General features: G+C 40.2%; 2 protein-coding genes across 2 annotated transcripts; both read left to right on the forward strand.

Moving 5' to 3' along the window:
• Nucleotides 1-46: 46 nt before the first annotated feature.
• LOC138045032 (protein transport protein Sec23A-like) lies at nt 47-17,891 on the forward strand. Its single transcript, XM_068891382.1, has 22 exons — nt 47-242; nt 332-450; nt 591-648; nt 1,439-1,525; nt 2,319-2,399; nt 6,797-6,868; nt 7,127-7,213; nt 7,436-7,539; nt 7,736-7,880; nt 8,371-8,430; nt 8,913-9,011; nt 9,312-9,427; nt 10,485-10,608; nt 11,479-11,559; nt 11,640-11,729; nt 12,964-13,160; nt 13,874-14,012; nt 14,463-14,536; nt 15,143-15,230; nt 15,353-15,439; nt 16,069-16,224; nt 17,585-17,891. The coding sequence occupies exons 1-22, from the start codon at nt 141-143 to the stop codon at nt 17,741-17,743; spliced, it is 2,325 nt and encodes a 774-aa protein (XP_068747483.1). The 5' UTR covers nt 47-140; the 3' UTR covers nt 17,744-17,891.
• Nucleotides 17,892-18,023: 132 nt separating this feature from the next.
• Nucleotides 18,024-21,338, forward strand: LOC138045035 (uncharacterized). The gene is made up of 2 exons (XM_068891385.1): nt 18,024-19,041; nt 19,471-21,338. The coding sequence occupies exons 1-2, from the start codon at nt 18,894-18,896 to the stop codon at nt 20,781-20,783; spliced, it is 1,461 nt and encodes a 486-aa protein (XP_068747486.1). The 5' UTR covers nt 18,024-18,893; the 3' UTR covers nt 20,784-21,338.
• Nucleotides 21,339-21,619: the final 281 nt, after the last annotated feature.

Genomic DNA, 21,619 nt, shown 5'->3' on the forward strand with positions numbered 1-21,619 from the left:
GGAAGTTGTCTAAAATAGACTGGGACCGACAATAAAAAAAATTTAGTTCCCAGTTTCTGCCATAAAAAGAAGCGACACACTCGACGTGGCAGGGAAATTGTTGGCAACAGTGGTGGATTTTCCTTTACTTTTGGAGAAAAATGACGACGTATCAAGACTTTATAAACCAAAACGAAGATCGTGATGGTGTTAGATTCAGTTGGAATGTGTGGCCTTCGAGCCGTTTGGAAGCTACTCGGATGGTGTGCTCAAAGGATTTCGCTTTCGCGATCGAGATTTACTTGTGTGTTGTCAGCTGACTGGAATATCTCTGGTTTGATATTTCTTTCAGGTTGTTCCCATTGGTTGTATGCTCACACCATTAAAGGAAAGGCCAGAGCTTCCTCCCATTTGCTATGATCCTGTTTTATGCACAAGAAACACTTGTAGGGCAGTTTTAAATCCCTTTTGGTAAGTTTGACATCACATTGAACCTTAAACTAGAGGCTATTTGTGGGTGACTATCTTCAAAGTTAAATCTCTTGTTTTTTATTACTGTCTGTGAACCATATCTTCCTATTTCTTAGCATTTCTATTGCCTTTTTTCGCAGTCAAGTGGACTACCGATCCAAAGTGTGGCACTGCAATTTTTGCTTTCAGCGAAACGCGGTATGTTTTTGATAAGATTATAAATGCAGCTAGTGAAGTAATTTATTCAAGTAACAATGACCTGATTGGTTCGTATCATACGTGCATTCCTGGCCAGCCAACAAAACAATTTTCTCCAGTAATTTTGTATGTGACAAATGACATGAACCTTTCAATTGACAACATATCGTGCCACATCAACACCACAGATTGCCAAAATGGCTGCCAACCACATCAGATTATTAGAGGTCTGTGCAAAATTGTGTAAATGAAAATACATGTAAGACACTGGTTATCATTTGATACTTATGCAAATAACAATGCCATGGAGGATGATTTACGAAAAGGTACCATTGATTTGCTGTTCATACTTGTACATACTGGCAGTGTCAGGAAAAGTGAGTAACCCTAAATTATAGTACTGTCAAAATTTAATTTCATAAATTAATTTTGTGGCATTTTTGAGTTTTATTTTGTCTGGTACCCCAGCTTCATCATCATCATCTTTTCTTTTTGCCTCTGAGGGAAATAGTGCCTTGCATTCTCTCTCTCCAAGCTTCTCAGTCTTTCGCACAATAACCGGCTTCTGTCCAACCTTTGAACCCAACTTCACCTTGTTCTCTCTCTACCGTTCTTCGCTATGTCTTCTTCGGCCTACCTCTCTTACGTCTTCCTTCTGGGGTCCATAAGGAAGACGTAGGAGAGGTAGGCTGAAGGAGACAGCTTACCACCTTGTTTTGTGGTATTATCTCTCAGATGGGTCTGGGTTTACCATTGAAGTGTACTGACAGGTAAATATCTGTTTTAACAGTTCCCTCCCCAGTATGCTGGAATCACCGAGCAGCATCAACCAGCTGAGCTTATTCCACAGTTTTCCACCATAGAGTACACCTTGCAGGTAAAACACAACTGCTTTGGTATCATTTTCTATAATAAGTTGGACTGTTTTTTTTTTTTAGCATCCCAGGAAGTTCATTTGCACAACTGGTCATTTAGGAGGCTTAAAGCAGTCTTGTCAATTTCAAGGGACTGCATATTTAGAAGGATTAAGCCTTCAGCAATCATTGTCTCATGTAATGGCAATGTAATGGAACCATGTAAAATACCAATAAAATCTTATTGTTTTAACAAGAAGCAATCATTATTTATTACCTGTACATGTATTATTATTGCTGGAATGTGATTTGCGGGCTAAGATGAAACACTCTGCAAAGTTAGAAAAACAATGCTCTAAAAAGCAGATTCAGATCCACTTGTAGTAAATGTTTTTTTTCTAACTATCCAGGTACAGCTGTACATGTAGCTCTGAATCTACTCTAGAATGTTTTTCTATTTTTTGTAAAGAGTCAACTTAACCCAGTGCCAATGATTCACTTTCCAGCAATGAAAAGATAGGGGAAACTGATTTCATTTTTGAGGTACAGTACAGGTACAGTATTCAGTATCCCTCCTGTTGCTACTGTAAGTAGTAACCTACATGTATCATGTCACAATATTGACCACATTATTTTGTTCAACAATAATAAATAAATTTTTGTTTCACATACATGTACAATGTAGTACATGTACAATGGTGATACTGTGTTGCGGAGTCAACACTAAATTGCATAGTCTCTTGAGAGCATTGAAACTATTTTGAGGTGCTCTAACAATATTATTTATGGCTTTATTGATTGGTTGCATTTTCTTAGCGAGGTGGTGGATCTGGGCCATTAATATACCTGATTGTATTGGACACCTGTATGGATGATGAAGATTTCCAGGCTGTTAAGGTACACTTTCACATCACATCTAGCCTTGTCTAATACACTTGCACTATACAGCTGTACATGACTGTTAGTCATGGGGGATTGGGAAGGCCATGCACCTTGGTTGTGTCCGATACATGTAGAATGTATGCAGGGGCTTCAATAACTTTTGAAATAGATGCCTGGGCTAATCAATGTAAGCAGTGGTCACTCTTGTCTTCTACAAGGGTTTAACTGAAAATCAAGACAGATTAGCCGGTGGTGAGAGGCAAATTGCTGACCAACAGACGGCAGTACCGCCGGTGACCGGCGTCTTTAGAATGAAACCCCTGTGTATGAGCTAATAGAATGATTCAAACTTATTGGTTTCATGAACAATTTCGTCCTTGTGAACATTCGAAGTACAGCTGTATATAATTTTTTTTTTACATTATTAAAATGTGACCTTCCACGGGAAAACGTACACTAACGCTAAACCGTTAAATTGACCGAAGCGTTAGATATCCGTTAGTCGTCCGTTAGAAGTTTACATGAAACCGTCAGAGCGTCAACTTCATCCGTTAGAACGTTAGTCTTATCCGTCAGAACGTTAGGTTCATCCGTCAGAGCGTCAGCTTCGTCCGTTAGGGGTTTAGCCTCGTCCGTTAGAGCGTTAGTCTCATACGTCAGATGTATAATAGTTATTAACCTCATCCTTGGGCAAATCTTGGATTCTGTTGGCAAATCAATTAATAATCTGTATCGATTGTTCCGGATCAGCGGATTCGTAGAGCGTCGTTTAAAAATGTGACCCTCTTTGGGAAAACCGGCCGTGTCCTTCTACAACTTAGTAGAATTACATGTAGTAGAGCGCTTTTTAAAAAATTAAAAATACAGAGAAAAATGAAGGGTTTGTGTTTGACGTTCACCTCTGCGTACCAATAGTAAAACAAGGGTGGAAAGCTCGATTTTGGATCGCTCCAGCACCAAGCCGATTTTCACTGACAAATTCGCATCGTACAGGTTTCAAATCACGCACCAATCAAGCTGAAACTCGCAAACAAATTCCCATCGTACAGGTGTCAAATCACGCACCAAGCAAGCTGAAACCCAGAGGTTTCCTTTCATGCCATTATATCTGAAATCCGTCCAAAACTCGAAGCGCTGGACCTCAAATAAAATTGAAAAAATCCAGCATTCGGAACTCCAAGGAAGCGTAGTTGGATTTTGGTGTGACGGCTTGCAGCCATCACAACGTTTGCTCCTCTGTGATTGGCTAATAAGAAATCATCATCCAATCAGAGAGGAGCACATGGCGTGACGGCTGCAAGCATGTATCTAAAGCAATCTAAAGCCGGTATACGAAAATCCTGCTACGCATCCTTGGAGCTCCCAATGCTGGAGTTTTCGATATTATTTGAGGTCGAGCGCTTCGAGTCTTGGACGGATTTCAAGCTGAAATAACTACGCTAATAGGTAGAATGGACAATAAAGAAGACCCATCCTGCGCGAACGCCAAATTAAATGTGATTGAATGATGCATGACTTACCAAATTTCAACTGAAAAATATCTGTTTAACTTAACCACTCGCCTGGAGTTTCTCGCGAGCTTTTTTGCCCCCTCGGCATCTTAACTGATGATACAGAACTCTTTTATCGTATTTATAGCAAAGAGCTCTCTTATGAACGCACCGCTTTGAATTTATCGTTACTTCGGCTTTGAAAACAACATGAAATGCTACATTTCTTTGGATGAAAATAATAATTTGTTGTATTTTACTTTGCAACTATAGTAGCTAATGAAGTAATGGATGCACTGAATTAATGCTGTTATTGTCATCTTTGATAAAATAAATCTACCTAAAATCGGGACTTTGTTTTCAAAATTAGGAAGTGGCGACGTATTGATTCTGAAGTCGCTTCAAAACGCGGTGTATTTTCAATGTACGGACGTGCTGATGTTTATAATTACCAGGTCATAGCCAGGTCATAGCCAGGTCATAGCCCCAAAAGTCCAGCCATCCACTCCATTACGACCTGCTCTTCCTCATGTAGACATGACCGTAAAAATTATTTGGAATTGCCAAATACCGTTGGCTCGACGGTCCGAGATGATTGTGGCAGAGGGCCGTTGGCAAAACCCGGATCGGATCGGATCGGACCGGACCGGACCGGACCGGATCGGATCGGATCGGATCGGATCGGATCGGATCGGATCGGATCGGATCAATATCAAAATTCCTGCCAATAGACACATGAAATCCCTGGGTCACCAGTTAAGGTTACTTCCCAACTTCACGGGTGTCCTTCCGGAAAACGTTCGTACTTGCGTTTCAATTAAATCATAGCAAACTATACATCAGAAGAAAGCTTAATAAATGTGGACAGTTTGTGTATGCAAGGGCCATCTGAACAAAGTACAAGTGCCGGATCTTGGGAGATCTGACCAGCAAATAATATTTAGACTAAAAACAAAATAATTATGCAAGGCTGGTTGTACGGCTGTGAGGATATATAGTTTTTGTTTGACCAATATTTCGTCAGCTACGGCCCGACTTCTTCAGGGAGTCATGTACGAGTTATGATTTAACTCCCTGAAGGAGTCAGGCCGTGCCTGACGAAAATTGGTCAAACAAACACTATATATCCTCACAGCCGTAAAACCAGCCTTGCATACCTATTTTGTTTTTAGTCTTAATAAACGTAGTTTACGCCAACAGATATAGTGTAACCGAGTTTTCCTTTTATTGTCAGGAGCCGGTAAGACGTGAGACCACCGAGAGTTCTTCTAATTAATTTATCGGGTATCGGATGCCGCTTCACGAGCAAAATGACTTCACAATGTTGTTATTCACAAGCCATCAATCAAAGAAATTGTCTCAGGCGTTTTCGATATTCTGATTGGTTGTTTAGATATCTGCATCTAAGGTTGGAGTAGCCAAAAATATGCGAGGTATGTTGTGTAAATGGACGCCATGAGAAATTATTCTAAATATCGGAATCTCCTGACAAGCTTTTGTTGATTGATGGCTTGTGAATAACAACACTGTGAAGTCATTTTGCTCGTGAAGCGGCATCCGATACCCGATAATTATAAATTTAACAGAAGAACCCTCGGCGGTTTCACGTCTTACCGGCGCCAATTCTAACACTTACCAAAAGAAAAACTCGCTAAAGCAGTATATTTATCGTAAACTACATTTACTAAGCTTTCTTCTGATGTATAGTTTGTTATGATTTTATTGAAACTAACGCGAGTACGAACTTTTTTCCGGAAGGACACCCGTGAAGGTGGGAAGTAACCTTAACTGGTGACCCAGGGATTTCATGTGTCTATTGGCAGGAATTTTTAAAATTGAACCAGTCCGGGTTTTGTCGATCCGATCCGATCCGATCCGATCCGATCCGATCCGGTCCGGTCCGATCCGATCCGATCCGATCCGATCCGATCCGATCCGATCCGATCCGATCCGATCCGATCCGATCCGGTCCGGTCCGATCCGATCCGGGTTTTGCCAACGGCCGTGGCAGAGGTCGTTTATAATGCTTATAAGTATAATAATTGTTATAAAGTCGAAGCTCACATTACTGGGATGAGACGTACAACCACGCTGATACCTTCACAAACAACACACATCTCAAGCCGTGAGAAATTCACAATTTAGTAGTGCATCGCTTCATTGTGAGTCCGACGATCAAAACTTATTGAGATTAGTCACTTTTATCCGGACTTCATTGCATTCAGCAGTTATGTCGCCATGGGCGCGCCTCTTCGGAATCGTATTTTAAAAGTCACGCAATCGTTTCTGGTGGCCTGTCTACATCGTAGTATTCTTAAAGCAAAAAACTCGCTGAAATGTGCATCCGATTTGTTTTGGCCAGCTCACGATGGTGCTAGTACTTCAAATCATGGCCTTTGTTCGGTGAACGGTAATGGCTCACTACGTTGTGGTGTCATCAATCAGCCTTTCGAGCTTAGAACTAAGACTTAGTGTTAAAGCGCTAAGGCAGAACGTTAGAACTGATGGAAAGAACGTTAGAGCGTTGGCACAAACCGTTAGAGCGTTAGCACAAACCGTTAGAGCGTTAGCACAAACCGTCAGAGCGTTAGTAAAAAACGTTAAACCAATCTTCAAAACCGTTGAATATCCGTCAACCGTCCGTTAGTTTTAAGCCGTTTAACGGGCAAACGTTAGTGTACGTTTTCCCGTGGAAGGTCACAAATAAATTTAAGACTCACGAGGCAACGTTTTAAAGACATCTTTCACATGACTCATGCCATCGTCAGTTAATACTGTTACTATCATGAAGCTATGGAAGTGTAATTATTACTTTGTCACGTAAAACACTCAAACTTTTGGTACATGTATTTGTTCTTGATCAATATTAATTTTATTTTCTTAGTTGATTTACATGTACTTCAACTGATTTACTTGATTTAGGAATCACTGCAGATGTCTTTGAGTCTTATGCCACCAAATGCTTTAGTTGGGCTCATTACTTTTGGAAAAATGGTAAGAAATTACTTTTTGTAATTAACACAGCTATTTATGATGACATGATAAAATTCACTCTCAATTTTTTCCTGAGAATTAATTTTTGCAGAGACCTACATGTACATGTACACACAGTTGTGTATATCCCATTCCTGAAATATTGTTCTTTTAATATTCATGAGAGATTGGGTTTGCTCATTATGCCGGTATTCAATATTATTGTAATACTGTGTGTACTGAATAAATTTACTGATTGTGTCATTGTGATTCCTTCAGGTTCATGTTCATGAGCTTGGATGTGAAGGCTGTTCAAAGAGTTATGTATTCAGAGGAACTAAGGAACTCAGTGCTAAACAAATACAGGTTTGGCTATGAAGATCTGAAAATTTTCTGCTTGTTGAGCTTCGGAAACATCAGGATAGTCTTTGGTTTTATCCAATTTTATTCATCTACCAACCCTACCATAGTTTACACTTTTATGGTGTCCTTGTGGAATTACCTAATTGGTTTTTTGATACCTCATAAATAGTGAATGACTTTGGAAGGGATGCCTTCACAGTTCACATATCGGTTGTTTCTCGACAGGATATGCTTGGTTTGGGAGGCAGCAGCCGTGGGCAGCAGCCTCAGATGAGAGGGGGCCCTGTGCCACCCCAACAACAGCAACCAGGTGGCGATTCATTTAACAGGTTATCTGACTTCATTTTTATTACATTATTAATTCTGTCCCATATAAAATGACAATTTACTGTCCCTCACGAACATTACATGTACATGTATATTTCCATGTATCTTTTGTGATTCCTTAAGGAACTGCCCGAGAGCACTGCTTACTACAACCGTGGATGTTTTCTTGAATTTAAATTGTGTATTCTCCCTTTGTAGATTTCTCCAGCCAGTCCACAAATGTGACATGAGCCTGACTGATTTATTGGGAGAGCTTCAGCGAGATCCTTGGCCTGTTGCAACTGGAAAGAGACCACTTAGGTCAACTGGAGCAGCGCTATCCATTGCAGTTGGTCTTTTGGAGGTATTAGTGATAAGGATTACATGTTGTCACTGTCTCACCTGTTATGCTCAGTGTTCAGAAGGAGTGCTGAAGTCACGGCTATCGGCACTTGCTGATGAGATTACTCTTCCTTCAAGACAAAGCATAAGCTAGAATCTGTGTCAGTAAGAAAACGTTTTTCACTTCCAGAATGGGAATTGCTTAAGGGTGGGAGCCAGAAGAGATTCAAATTATTCTTTCATGATGTATGAACGACGTAGGTATATTTTAAACTGTGGCTGTTAATGACTCTGGTAACCAAACAAAAAATGGTGCCTTATGGATCTGTTATGATTCTGATCTACATGTACAGCTGTACATCCCCTCACTACATGACAGCAACAACAACAGAAGGCACTGTAAAGGGTAAAGTGGACAATCACATGACAGATGAAGCCCCAATCCAGCTCCAGTTGTTGTCTTTAAATTATTCCTGCAATTTCATAAAATGTATTTCTGTTTGATCTTTTAGTGTACCTATCCCAACACAGGTGGAAGGATAATGCTGTTTATGGGTGGGCCTGGGACACAGGTAATCAACACTTTCATGACAAAAATGTGTGGTAAAGGAATGATAATACTATTGGAAATGGGCTTACCTGTAAATGTACAACAGAAATTGCAGATAGAAAGGACTTACTGTTGATAATGAAGGTACTGGCTAGTACAGTGTTTAGAACGGGTTACAGAGGCCATTTTCAAATTCCTTAAACCATACCCTCACCATCCAAAATATAAATGTAACTACAATGTATTTAAGACTTTGAAGTGAAACCAATCACTATAGGGTCTAAAAGCTTAAAATTTAAATTAATTAATAAGCTAATGTATCAGGACCTTAATGGCCACAGTTATTGAGAATTTGTAACACGTACATGTATGTCCTTCCCTTTTTTTCTTTGCGTGAAAATCAATTTCTGAGACTTCTCAAAGTAGTTATGTATTAATTTTATGAAAGTTCTTGATAACTGTATTCACTTCCGATGCCCACCTCTGTTTCTTTTGTGACATTAGGGCCCAGGCATGGTTGTTGACAATGAATTGAAGAATCCAATGAGATCTCACCATGATCTTGAGAAAGATAATGCAAGATATGTCAGAAAAGCTATCAAGGTACATGACTTGTACTACATGTGTACAAAATGCACTTGTTATAAAATTGCCCTTATTGAAAACACTTTCCTTGTTTTTGGTAATGTCCCCACCTAAGAGCATGACATTGTGTTGATTTTAAACAGTAATTTACCCTTCCCATGTGATTCATTTTATGTTACATGCAGTTGGAAAGCTTTTAATACAGTCACTATCTCAGTCCCTCTGTGCATGCATTGTGCTTGTAATTAGGTACATGTAAAGGCAGAATGTCCTTGTCCCATTATTGACAATGTATTTCTACACTGTATGTTCACACAGCATTATGAGGCACTGTCACGGCGTGCAGCTGAAAATGGCCATGTTGTGGATATATTTGCATGTCAGTTGGACCAAACTGGACTCCATGAGATAAAAAGCTTTCCTAATGTCACCGGGTATGATCATAGTCATGCAATTCTTGTTTAGTGTAGACTTCATCTTGACATACGGTACATGTAGATTCTGTAATTTTGATAGATGGCATAAAAGGCATAAACGCATCTTGGGTACTGTATGGTCATAAGTAAAAGGAACTACAATCTCAGTCACAAATGTTGTAACACTGACGGAAAATTTTCCCTCCTCCCCTTTCAATGTTGATGGTTATGGGTCCCAGTGCAAGAACTAACTGGGAAACGCAACATTGAAGGGAGGGAGGAGGAGGGCTGCGTTATCAATAGCTTGGATGCGAGTTACGTGCTGTTCAAGAGTGGTGTTACAACTATTTATGACTGAGGTTGTAGATGCTTCCCTTTGGAGCTTATATTTCCATGTTTCCTGGGTGGGGACCAGGCAAGAGTCTCTTGCCCTTGCCAAATGCCTTGACTGCCACCTATTCCAGGCATCATCATATATCATATATCTTTATTTACCCTCGGATTTTTAGAGTAGCTTGGTGTAGCTAATATCTCCGAGCATTTACCATCCCAACCATGATACATCACAGAAGACAGACCACAACACCGGGAACTACATGCCCTACTCTTTACGACGAGTGTGCGGGTTCTTTTACGTCCCACAGGATTATGAACATTGAAGGGTTGTGAGACGGGACCTCCGGCTTATCGTCCTTATCCGAGAAGACTAGAGAGTCTAACCATTTGCAGATGTAATTACAAAGGCAGCACTTTCTCCTCAGTTATTTAAAGACCCTGAGTGTTGGTCCGGCCAGAGTTGAACTCACGACCTCCCGCGTGACAGCCCATGCTCAACCAACTGGCTCAACCAACTGAGCCAACCAACTGAGCTCAACCAACTGAGCCACCGGTGCGCGGTCGATCGTGCCTACATGTACATGTACTTCTCAAGACATTTCAAAATGACAGTAACAGTAAAAATAATTATTATTAAGTAATGTACAGTGTAATGATCAGGAGATGGTGGTTCATGGTAATGAAGCCACATGTACACGTAATTGTAAAACTAATGATTTTCTTGCTTTCGTTGCATTAGCGGCTGCATGGTGATGGGTGACTCTTTCAACACAGCGCTATTTAAGCAAACCTTTCAAAGAGTTTTTGCAAAAGACATGCGTGGAGAATTCAAGATGGCATTTGGTGCAACCCTGGAAGTCAAGGTGACGGTTGCATCTAGATGATTCTTTTTCTCTGTACATAACATCCAGTAGAACATGATTTGGAACATAAAAAAATAATATATTAAACCAGGGCTACACCCATACAACTTTTTTTTGAACAGTGTGTGGGTTCTTTAAAATTTGCAAAAATGAAATACACGTACAATGTAGGAACAAGTAAAGTGAAATGGCTGTGTACAAAAACCATCATTCATATGATGCAATTCAAACCTGAGAGAAGGATGGGTGTTTCCTTGAGATAACCCACAGAATGTTGATGATTAGAATTTCTGGAAATGACGTCGTAAATCTTGTAAGCTTCAATGGCCATCTGGTACCAGTTGTTCGAAGGGTGGATAGCGCTATCCACTGGATAATTCAATTGATTTTGCGAGTGTTTATCAGCTGGATAGTGATTTATATGGTGGATAGCGTTATCCACCTTTTGATCGACCGAGGCCTGATACATGACTGCCAATATTTTTAAGAAATTGATGTCAGTTTTTCATGCGTCTGTCCTGCGCCTGTCATGCATCTGTTCATGTGTCTGTCCTGTTATTGTGTAAGTAGCTGTGGCTTGTATGGTCAATTAAAAGAGAAAAAAATGAGGCAAAAAGGCAAAATGTAATGTCGAGTACGGTCAAAAGTTAATTTGCAAAACAATACGTGTATTTTTTATGTCCATTGTTTTTTTAAGTGAGCCATTGCAAGAGCTGTGTCGTGACCCAAATTTTGAGGAAAAGCATCAAATTACACATAAGCTTTAGGCGAAGATGTTTACAGTATCTCTGTATTCAATAAATTTGCACATTTTTCTTTATTGTACTGTTTTTGGGACTGGATTAACAGTGTGGTTCTTATTTGGCTTAGACTTCAAGAGAGTTGAAGCTGTCAGGTGCTATTGGCCCTTGTATATCAATGGACAGAAAAGGGCCCAATGTCTCAGAAACGGTGAGATTTTTTTTTTTTTTTCAACGAAGTTGCTACCCTGGTCGGAGGGCTGACTGTTAATATTACATGTTCCATTTTAGGAGATTGGAGTTGGAGGTACTTGTGCATGGAAACTGTGCGGCTTGGATCCACAGACAACTGTTGCAGTCTTTTTCGAAATTGTAAATCAGGTAAAAAGAACCGTTATTGACTCGTAACAGTAATGTCGTTCGCACACGCAGGTCGTGTGTAGCTGTTCTGTGACAGTGTCAATGCATTTGCTAATTGTAACTTTTATGCAAGGAACTGTGCCAAAACATAATTTAATAGACTATTCAAAATAATAAATTATTATTATTATTATTATTATTATTATTATTATTATTATTATTATTATTATAAATTTGTTAAGCGCCATTTCCCAATGGCGCTGTACAATGATAAAATTACAAAACTAATCATAAAATATACCAAAAGGGAGATGCAAGATTTAAAAAAAACCGTATCAACGATTAGCATACGAACAATTAAAAAGATAATTTTTACGTTTTCCTTGAACCGTCAACAGAACTAGAGTTTTTTATCACTAGAGGTAGCGAATTTTAAAGGCGTGGGGTGGCCACTGCAAAGGACCGACCACCGTAGTTCTTAAGATTATATAGCGAGGACTGCAAAGCAAGAACGAAGATAATGATTAAAGTAGGTCATCAAAAGAATCTTATAGTTAATCCTCTGTTCAATCGGAAGCCAATGCAGCTCTATGAGAAGTGGAGTTATGTGATCATACTTGTTGGACAGGTGCATAATTTAAAACCCGCTGAATCCTTTGAAGTAAGAATTTAAATTCGAATCGAAGCACAGACACCCAAACGATTTGATACCTCTTTTTATCACATACGGGACAAAATTACTGAATGCTGATTGCTTGAGACAGAGGGCATTTTTCCTTAAACGCGAGGGCACTTTTGGTAATCAAGAGGGCTTAATTACTTGATCCTGATTGGTTAACTGTTCCTTATCCGGAGCAAGCGAAGTTACAAGAGAATCTTCTTCCAGATTAAACTACTTTTTTGTGCAAATATAAAATACATTTTAATCGCTGTTCTGTTGACAGCAACAATTTATTGAGTTGAACTTTAACCGAATGGGAGCTTGTTGATTGTCATTTGTCATGGCACTGAACGGGCTGCCCTCAATAATTTTGCCCTTTATGTGATAAACATGCAATCGCAATGTGCCTCGTGCAATTGAGGGTTAAGTTCACTTGTATTTTAAAAATTTTCCAAATTGCAATTTTGTGAAAACTTTGAAAATACGCGTGAAATTAATCTATAATTGACCTGGGGCCCATGCGATTACATATACAAATTTGATGAACAGCAGTATATTTAAATGTACATGTTTTGTCGGTTTTGGTTTTTGCAGCATACAGCTCCAGTGCCTCAGGGTGGTCGAGGTTGTATACAATTTATCACACAGTATCAACACTCCAGCGGTCAACGGAGAGTGAGAGTCACAACGTGCGCACGCAACTGGGTAGATTCAACAAACATTCAACACATAACTATGAGTTTTGACCAGGAAGCAGCTGCTGTTATGATGAGTAGGATAGCTGTCTTTAGGTTTGTTCAGTTTACTTAATTATATTCCTCGTCCTTCCATTTTCATTTTGATGAAGGCGAAGTAACAAAATCAGTTTACAGTGATATGAAGTGAAATTGATTTTCGCTGTTGAAGGAGCAACTTCAGCTTTACAGAGTAGATTAAAACAGAAACATGCTTAAACCCAAGACATTGCTATTGCACTGCGCTTTCTAACTGAATGTGTATGCTGATGTCCGATCTCACCCATAGATCACTTGCTTGTGAAGCGCATTTGAACATGTCAATAGAAAATGCGCTATATAAATTCATTAACATTACCATAACCATAATAGACAGACTAGCAAGCTTTTTCATAAAAACGAAAAACGCGAAGTAAAATTTCCGCATTCTCGCCGCCTGCCCGAAATATGCGAGAAAATTGCCTCATTTTTTGCGCAGAAAGAATGTGGGAAAATCTCCTGGGAGACTTTCGTCAGCACGCGAACAATCGCTACGTTTGTTAAGCTTTATTAGGGACCCAGGTATGGTCTGGTTTCGTGTGTCACCGATAATTAAAGAAGTCAGGGAAGGGACTTTTAATCTTTCTTGTGATAGAGGGCGCATTTAGCAGTCTCTTCCACCGAACTTTCGTTTGCAACTTTTGCCTTGTTTTGGGACACGCGTGGCGAGACCAGGGAACGGGAAGAAATAGGGACTTTGGGAACGACGTCGTTGGTTGTTTCCGTTTTAGAGCCGAAGGTGATGACGGACCAGACGTGTTGCGGTGGTTAGATCGCATGCTCATAAGATTGTGTCAGAAGTTTGGTGAATACCACAAGGATGATCCCGGATCATTTCGTCTGGCAGAGAACTTCTCCTTATACCCTCAGGTAAGAGGATGTTGAAAAAGAAATGCTTGCCTTCGGAAGCAAGATCAGCAAAACCCCTAATTTACACACGGTATGATTTAAAATCTCAATGGGGTTTGATGCAATTCAAATAAACTTGCCACTGGCAGGAGAAAGCCAATTGGCATTCGCAATTCATAGTGGAATCACCTTGGGACCATTGACAACAAACCCAGTCAGTGGTCAGAGAGATACAGATGCTGAGCTTCCTATGATGTTTTTGCATTATGTTTGCTGTAGACTTCCGACCGCAATCAAGATCAGAGACTGTTTCGAGTTCGGCACATACAGTGTAGAAAGGCTTCTTAGAATTTATCACAAAGAAGAAATGTGGTCGCTATTATGAAAGATGTCAATTGTACCTCAGATGTGATTAAGTATCTCAAGCATTTCTACCTTTTTACGTGATTTTTCTGGCTTTGTTTTGTACAGTTCATGTTTCATTTGAGGCGTTCGCAATTCCTTCAAGTGTTTAATAACAGCCCGGATGAGACAGCTTACTATAGGTGAGTTTTCCTGGCGTTTCAAATCCTCCGAGGTCTCAATTAGTTTAGTGTGATTAATAAACTTAGTGTCCTCTTCGTTATACCATTTTTTGGTAGCACTGAGGCGGTGTCTGCATCCTCGTTTTAGGAAACGGGCGAGGTCCACTGACAGCCCCTGGGTCTCCGAAATTGAAGTTTCTCAGGGTGTGTCAAATTTTCTGCGTTGAAACATTGGAGCAATTTCCTGAGTTTTATAAAAAAAATGTATTACTAGCTGCATAGAAATAAGTTTTTCAGACGTTCAGTGCCAACGCTGTTGAAACAACCTCTAGTCCAGTTTTTGACTTGCTGTCCTTTGATAATACCAACATCCTTTCACTGAAATTAACATGGAACTAATAATAACATTAGTTTTGTGAGGTTGGGTCAGAGAACTCGTGGAAACTGTCGGCATTACCTAGGTCTACGAAAAGTTTCGTTTCTCGTATTTGCTTTTCACATTTTTCCACCCAGAACACATACGAAAATCGTTGCACTGCAACGTTTTAATCTTTTTGTGGGTGAGGTGTTTGTCAAGTATTGACTGGTGATTTTAACGTCAAATAACCGGGCTCAACTTTTCGGCAGGCACATTTTAAACCGTGAAGATGTGACCAACTCGCTGATCATGATCCAGCCCATTCTGTACTCGTATTCATTCCAAGGACCACCTGAGGTTAGATTGAAATATTTCAGTTGCTAATTTGTGTTGCTTTGTCGTTGTGGGTTGTTCTTTAAGGTGTTAAAACATATAATGTAGTTTCGATAATCGATCTTCTTTTTTTTTTTGCTTTTCAGCCTGTATTGCTTGACTCCAGTAGTATCTTGCCCGACAGAATTTTGCTCCTGGACACCTTCTTTCAGATCCTCATTTACCACGGAGAGGTTAGAAGCTTTTTTAACTCCATGTCCCGCATTAGACTACTAGTGGTGTGGGAAAAGATTTGTCGCAGGTCCATCAAGTTCGATCACTCTTTATAAAATCGGCAGAGTGCCTCAGTATTTCTGTTTTGTTGTCCCTCTTTCTTTTCAGTTCAAGTTTGCATCATTTGCATTAACTTAATTTCGCTTCTCCTTGGCGCCTTCTCTGTGACAGTATTCAAAGAGGCCTTGTCACATTATTTTCGTCTCAGCAGTATGCTAAAAGAGTCTACGTTTTCTCTGTAGTGGAGGATACCGACAGAGCAGGGAATTCGCGTATTAGAGAGATTTAGCATTGCGTTTCCGTGAAACGGGAAACGTCAAACGGCAGGCTGTTGCTTGTCATAAAAGCATGAAAATTCTGTTATTCTAACTTTTGTCTCGCATTGTAGAAGTTGCGCGACATTTGTAGATAACAGGCAAAAAAAGGAGCTAAAATCAGACCAGTTTCTTTGATTTTTGGCAAAACGAAAAAATTTCAGTTTCACGTTTGCCGTAAACGCAAAGCTAAATCTCTCTATTTATTGTCTTAAACATTTTACGTGAAACAGGGGCGCCTTTTTGCTGACATTTTTTTTTTCTTTTGTCTACAGACAATTGCGCAGTGGAAAAAGGCCGGTTATCAGAATGACCCTCAATATGAAAGTTTCCGGGGTCTCCTGCAAGGTCCTGTTGATGATGCGGGTGAAATTTTACAGGTCCGCTTCCCAATGCCAAGATACATAGAAACAGAACACAATGGATCACAGGTAATACAATCAACTCATCTTCACTGAGCGCAACCTCCACTGGCTTGCTAAGCGTTTCATTAAAACGATATTCTCTGAAGAAATTTCTTCCAATTCATCAGTGAATCGAAAGATAAGTAGGCGATCAGGAACTTGGTATAAAGTACGTTGGTCGAGTAGCGAGAAGATTTTTGGAGCGTTAGACCCTTCGTCAGATTTCGTTGCTTAATTATAAATAAGCCATAGACCTTATTCATAAATGGCGGTCACATTTATAATTCTTTTGTCCACGTGCAAATTAGCCTACCAAGCCTCATTTTAGAGCAAGAATTCTTTTCAATTCACTATGGTATCGAGGCTTGGTAGGCTAATTTGCACTTCGACAAAATAATTATAAATTGACCGCCATTTATGAATAAGGTCTATATATGTTTCAACAGTCGTATTTGCATATGAATACAACTGTATTCCAGCAAAAATCGAGGGTTAAGGTGATTCTTCAGTATTGCACTGCGCATATGGTGTTAATATTAATATTTTACATTGGTCAAATTTGCAACATTGTAAATATGGCGAAAGTCGATCATACACGATGAAACATTTCTCAAAACACGTGAGAGAAGTTGTGGATGACCCATAATTCTTTGTGAATGAGCGCGCGCATTCCGCGAACATGGCGAATTTTGTTGTTTCGATCTACGATAATCGAGATACTCAGGTAAGATGGTGTTTTACTCTTAAACGAGCACGGTGACCTATATTTTTTATTGGATCATTTTGGCGTACAATTTATCCCCTAAAAAGAAAAGGAAAAAAAGAGATAGCTAAAAAACGCACACAAAACCCCTTACCCGGGGATGTAAATGATGATCTTGAAAACAGCGACTCGAGAAACGTTTTGAGTCGACGTCGTTTAAGTTGAGTGATTTTTCAATAATCTATGTAAGACAGTGTTTCATGTGCTCTCGACTTTCTACGTATCAGGTGTTTTTTCAAGTGTTACTTTAAAAACCCTCTGCAAAATGTACCCTGAGCCGATGAAATAGCGCGCGTGATTGGTCCATTATATCTCTTAAGCAAGCACGGTGACTTATCTTTTTTATTGTAGTTCTCAAAGCAGGGATTAGTAGCGAACATTCAGGGAAAGTTTCAAGAAAATCGTTCGGCAACCTTTTTTCCTGAAGAATCACCTTAAGACTCACGATTGGAACTGGCGAGAAATGACCCACAAAGACCTTCGCCTTGCTTTGCGAAAGCCAGTCGAACATACAGCTGATGAGATTTTAAACAGGAGCCTCTGGGTTTTAAAGTCAAACCCTAATCTCATCCACTTGGCCACACCCCTTCTTACGTAACTGGTTTTTTTTTTATACATCGCCAGGCTCGCTTTCTGCTGTCCAAAGTGAACCCATCTCAGACCCACAACAACATGTTTGCCTGGGGCCAGGATGCTGGAGGTGCTCCTGTACTGACTGATGACGTTAGTTTACAAGTCTTCATGGAACATCTTAAAAAGCTGGCTGTATCAAATACTTCCTAAAGATTACACAGGAAGGCGTTCCACAGAGAATTTTAGTGCAGTACTCCAATAAAATTCATCAAGAAAATTCCTTTCGAAATTTTTCAGAGTCTAGTGTATACAGGAATGAGTATTGAAATAAAGACGTGCTTTTTTTGCTTGGCTCAAAGGGCAAGGCTGATGGTACATTACAAATAAAAGGCAAAACCAGTACTTTTAGCGCTTTGGGAAAAAAAGCACCCCTTTTTATTTTATAGAGAACAAAAATGTCATGCAATTAATTTCGCTGAGACTAATGTAAACCAAAGCTAATTCTAGCCTCCCACGCAGATGTTCTTAGGGCTTCGTTACGCGTTCCTCCACCACGAACGCCTACTGAAACGAGAAACCACTTCCGTTCGTGGATTGCGGAACAATCAGAGGCCGTTTTCCAGTTTTGGATAAACTCCGTTTTGTATGGAATTCTTCCGCAGCATATGATTGGCTATGTAGAACACAATTAGTCGATGCTGATTGGTTTCTTTGAATTGTGGGCAAAGAGCCGTTGAACGGAAGTGGTTTTTCGGTTCAGCAAACGTTAGTGGGAGAGGAACGCGTGACGAAGCCCTAAGAACGTTTGCGAGGGAGGCTAAGCTAATTCTAGATCCCGTTACCGATCCATTCCTCTCGCACGTTAACTTGAAGCATTCGACGCCATCAAGTTGTGACTTTGAATCAAGTACAAAGGCTTTTTGTAGCCCGTTGTTGGTATTTAACATCAAATTTGACAGATATTTCGTTTCAGGTCAAATTGTCCTTGTATTTGTAAGAGGAGGCACTGTCATTCCAGTGCAAGGGTCTCCCTCAATGCATTTATGTGTTTTTGAACGGCCGTTCGTAGTCCTTGTGTCCAGCCCCCAGCGGAGTAATCGTTAGGCGCGCGACTCTTGTCTACAGCGGACAGTAAAAAAAGGGACCCTGGGAACGAAGGTGGTAAGAAAAAGAGGAGGGACCACAAGTGCAATCAAGTTTTACTTGCTAATACTTCCAGGAAAAATAAAAGGGAGAAATACCAATAATTCCTTTGTTCTCTTCTGTTGTACACAACAGGTGGCATTCCGTAATCATGCAGGTATGTGTCACCACGTTGCTCTGATTCAAAAGAGCATGAACACCTACACAAACAACCAAAATGCAAGACGTCTTATTCAGTTTCACGTTTCTTTGCATCAAACTGGTTAGTTTGTTGATAACGTGGAAAACATCCATGCGGCCTTATATCCCTTTCATGGTCATTTTGTTTGCACTTTTTTCGTCTAGAGGACTGGGGACAAAGCCAGGTACAATTTTGCTGTCACGTGTTTAGTGGAGAGTCTGTCGAATGAAAGCCACAAGCGTCTTTGAGTAAATGAAGGATTTCCTCTTTTCATTGCGCATGAAATGAAATAGGTGCCAAAATTTGGAAGGAGGTAAAGTTGACGAAAACCCAGAATTTGAATTTATCCCCTCATTATAAAGTCATGAATTTCAAGTAGAGCGAGCACCCTTGGAAACAACAGGTTATCAAATGCTCTAATAGAACAGGAAAGGCCCTTATTTGAAAAATACTTTTTTTTATTCCGAGACACCATGGACTAAATACTGTTTTTTCATGAAAACTCATGCTCTTATCTCTGATTCTTTGCTTTCTTGGGCTGTGGCTAACGCGATGTGTAAACCCATGAAGTGGCTGAAAGATTTTACAAAATTGTTATTATGTTATTTTTTAGAATATCATTTGAGGAGAGAATTACTAGCAGAAAAAGGTGAGGCGACAAAACTAAGAAGCCGTGAAAAATTGCTAAGAGAGGCACCAGAAAAATCAAGGGTACTACAGCGTAAGGGAAAATTGGACAAAAACATCACCGGCACAAGGCGACATTTGGTCGAAATACATGCTTCAGAACAATATCCGCGGAGCAGTCCACTGACAAAACAACTTTCACCAAATGAATTGCTAAGTGAGTTTGCAGCGCAGTATTTCTCATCACGGCCTCCTGAGAGAAAAACGAACATTTTCTCGCGAAATGTACCTGATATTGAGAATATGAGTGACGAGCCTCGCGGAGATTTCGATGAAGTTGTTACGGAGGAAGGTACATCGTCTCGCATCACAAAGCAAGATGCGGCTTTGTTACGGAGACTAATGAAAAATAAAAAAGGCTTGAATTTGGAGAATTCTGGCCGATCATTTGGAAAAAATCAGAACAAGGATAAGTCTGCCGCAGGACACCACAATGTAGGAAAGAACCACAGAGGAAAGAGTTTTGAAGGTCATATGAGGAGTCAAGAAAGAAGTGCAAATGCCCCTAATAGTCTTGCAGAAGCACAGAATAAAGGTCAGAAGCGGGTAAAAAAGGTTGAAGAGAAGCTCCGTAAAACACTGTCTCAGAAAAATGAAGACAAAAAAGAACAGACAGACGAAAATGATGGTGAGGAGGATGGAATGAAAAATGAATCAGGAGTTCCATATGAAGCGGAACAACTGCGTCATTTTCTGAGCAAGAGGTTTCGATATAAAAACGTCCAAGCCCAATCCTTGACTCTGCCTCATCCAATACCGAATCACGTAATTGCACCAATCATGCCAAGCTTCTGGGTAAACCAAGAGCCATTTGAAACCCCGGTTAGCCGAGACCCGAGACCGTTTGGGGAGATTAGAGACTTCCAAAAGCAACAGATAATAATTCCGCGGTTGCAGCTTGCTTACCCTGCCCAAATCCCTCTGTTCATTGCGCCACAATTATGGCACCTTCCTGTAGCTACGACGAGGTTCCCTCTCGTTGTAGGCCCTACGTTCTATCAGCCTCCAAATAGGGGTTCATTTTCCCATTCGTTTCTCCCAGCACTAAGAGGAAACCAAGGATACACTATCAATGTAAACGGAATGAGGGGAGTTTTCTCAAAGGATCCTGGGTTTGTTGTAAGATTTCATTCCCCAGACAGCGAAGTGACGGTGGTGAAAAAGAAGAGTTACTTGGCTGCTCCAATCGGATGGTTGTCGACTTTGCGAAGCAGGTCACCATTTGGACGCAGCAATTAATCATTTATGATAGTGCGATGGAGCCGAAATAACGTACGCAGCGTTCAGTCGACGCTGGCAAATAGTATCGTAAAATTGTAAATGGTTTGAACCCAGGAGTCATATCATTAAGTAAAGTACGATCGTCCGGGTGAGTGTAGTCCTGAGAAGGACTGTTTGAGATGACATTGACTGATGTTTCGACAACCTGAGCGGAAGTCATCTTCAGAGTCAAGTGATTTGTGTAACGTCAGTAGATACTATAAGAACTCCGGTCGTAGATGTCATTGGTCAACTTATCAGTATCGTATCGTATCTATATCGCACAGTATCTGAAAACAAGGAATTCATTTTTCGACTACTTGTCCCAAGCAATAGAGTCCGAACAAGTCCCGAGCTACATCGCGTCCGTTTTCTCTGTTAATAAACAGCTAACCTAACCATATTGCTACGTTCTTTTCAATTTTTGTCTTTTAAGTGGTGGGTTCACTCCCATCTACATGCCATCAAAATTGCTGTGTATCCATTACGCTTCATAGGATTTTGTTCAGAAGAATAAAGAAAGGTTGGGTGTTGTCCGGCTTCGTGCTTCATCCTTTAAAATATCAATTTCCATTATTTATCCAGTTAGATAATACCTCGAATAAATTTCCAAGAACCAACAGCAGTGTTTTGCGAGATTTAAATTGGCTGTCTATATTATCATTAATAATTCGTGTATTAAGTAACGTTAAGTATAGGAAATCGTATGAACGCGAGTGCATTTCGTGATTTATGGGCACGAGTGATGTTTCTCAAAATTGCACGAGCCGTAGGCGAGTGCAATTTGAGAACTTTCAAAACATCACGAGTGACAT

This window comes from Montipora capricornis, chromosome 4 (assembly GCF_036669925.1).
Source record: "Montipora capricornis isolate CH-2021 chromosome 4, ASM3666992v2, whole genome shotgun sequence".
NCBI lineage: Eukaryota > Metazoa > Cnidaria > Anthozoa > Scleractinia > Acroporidae > Montipora > Montipora capricornis.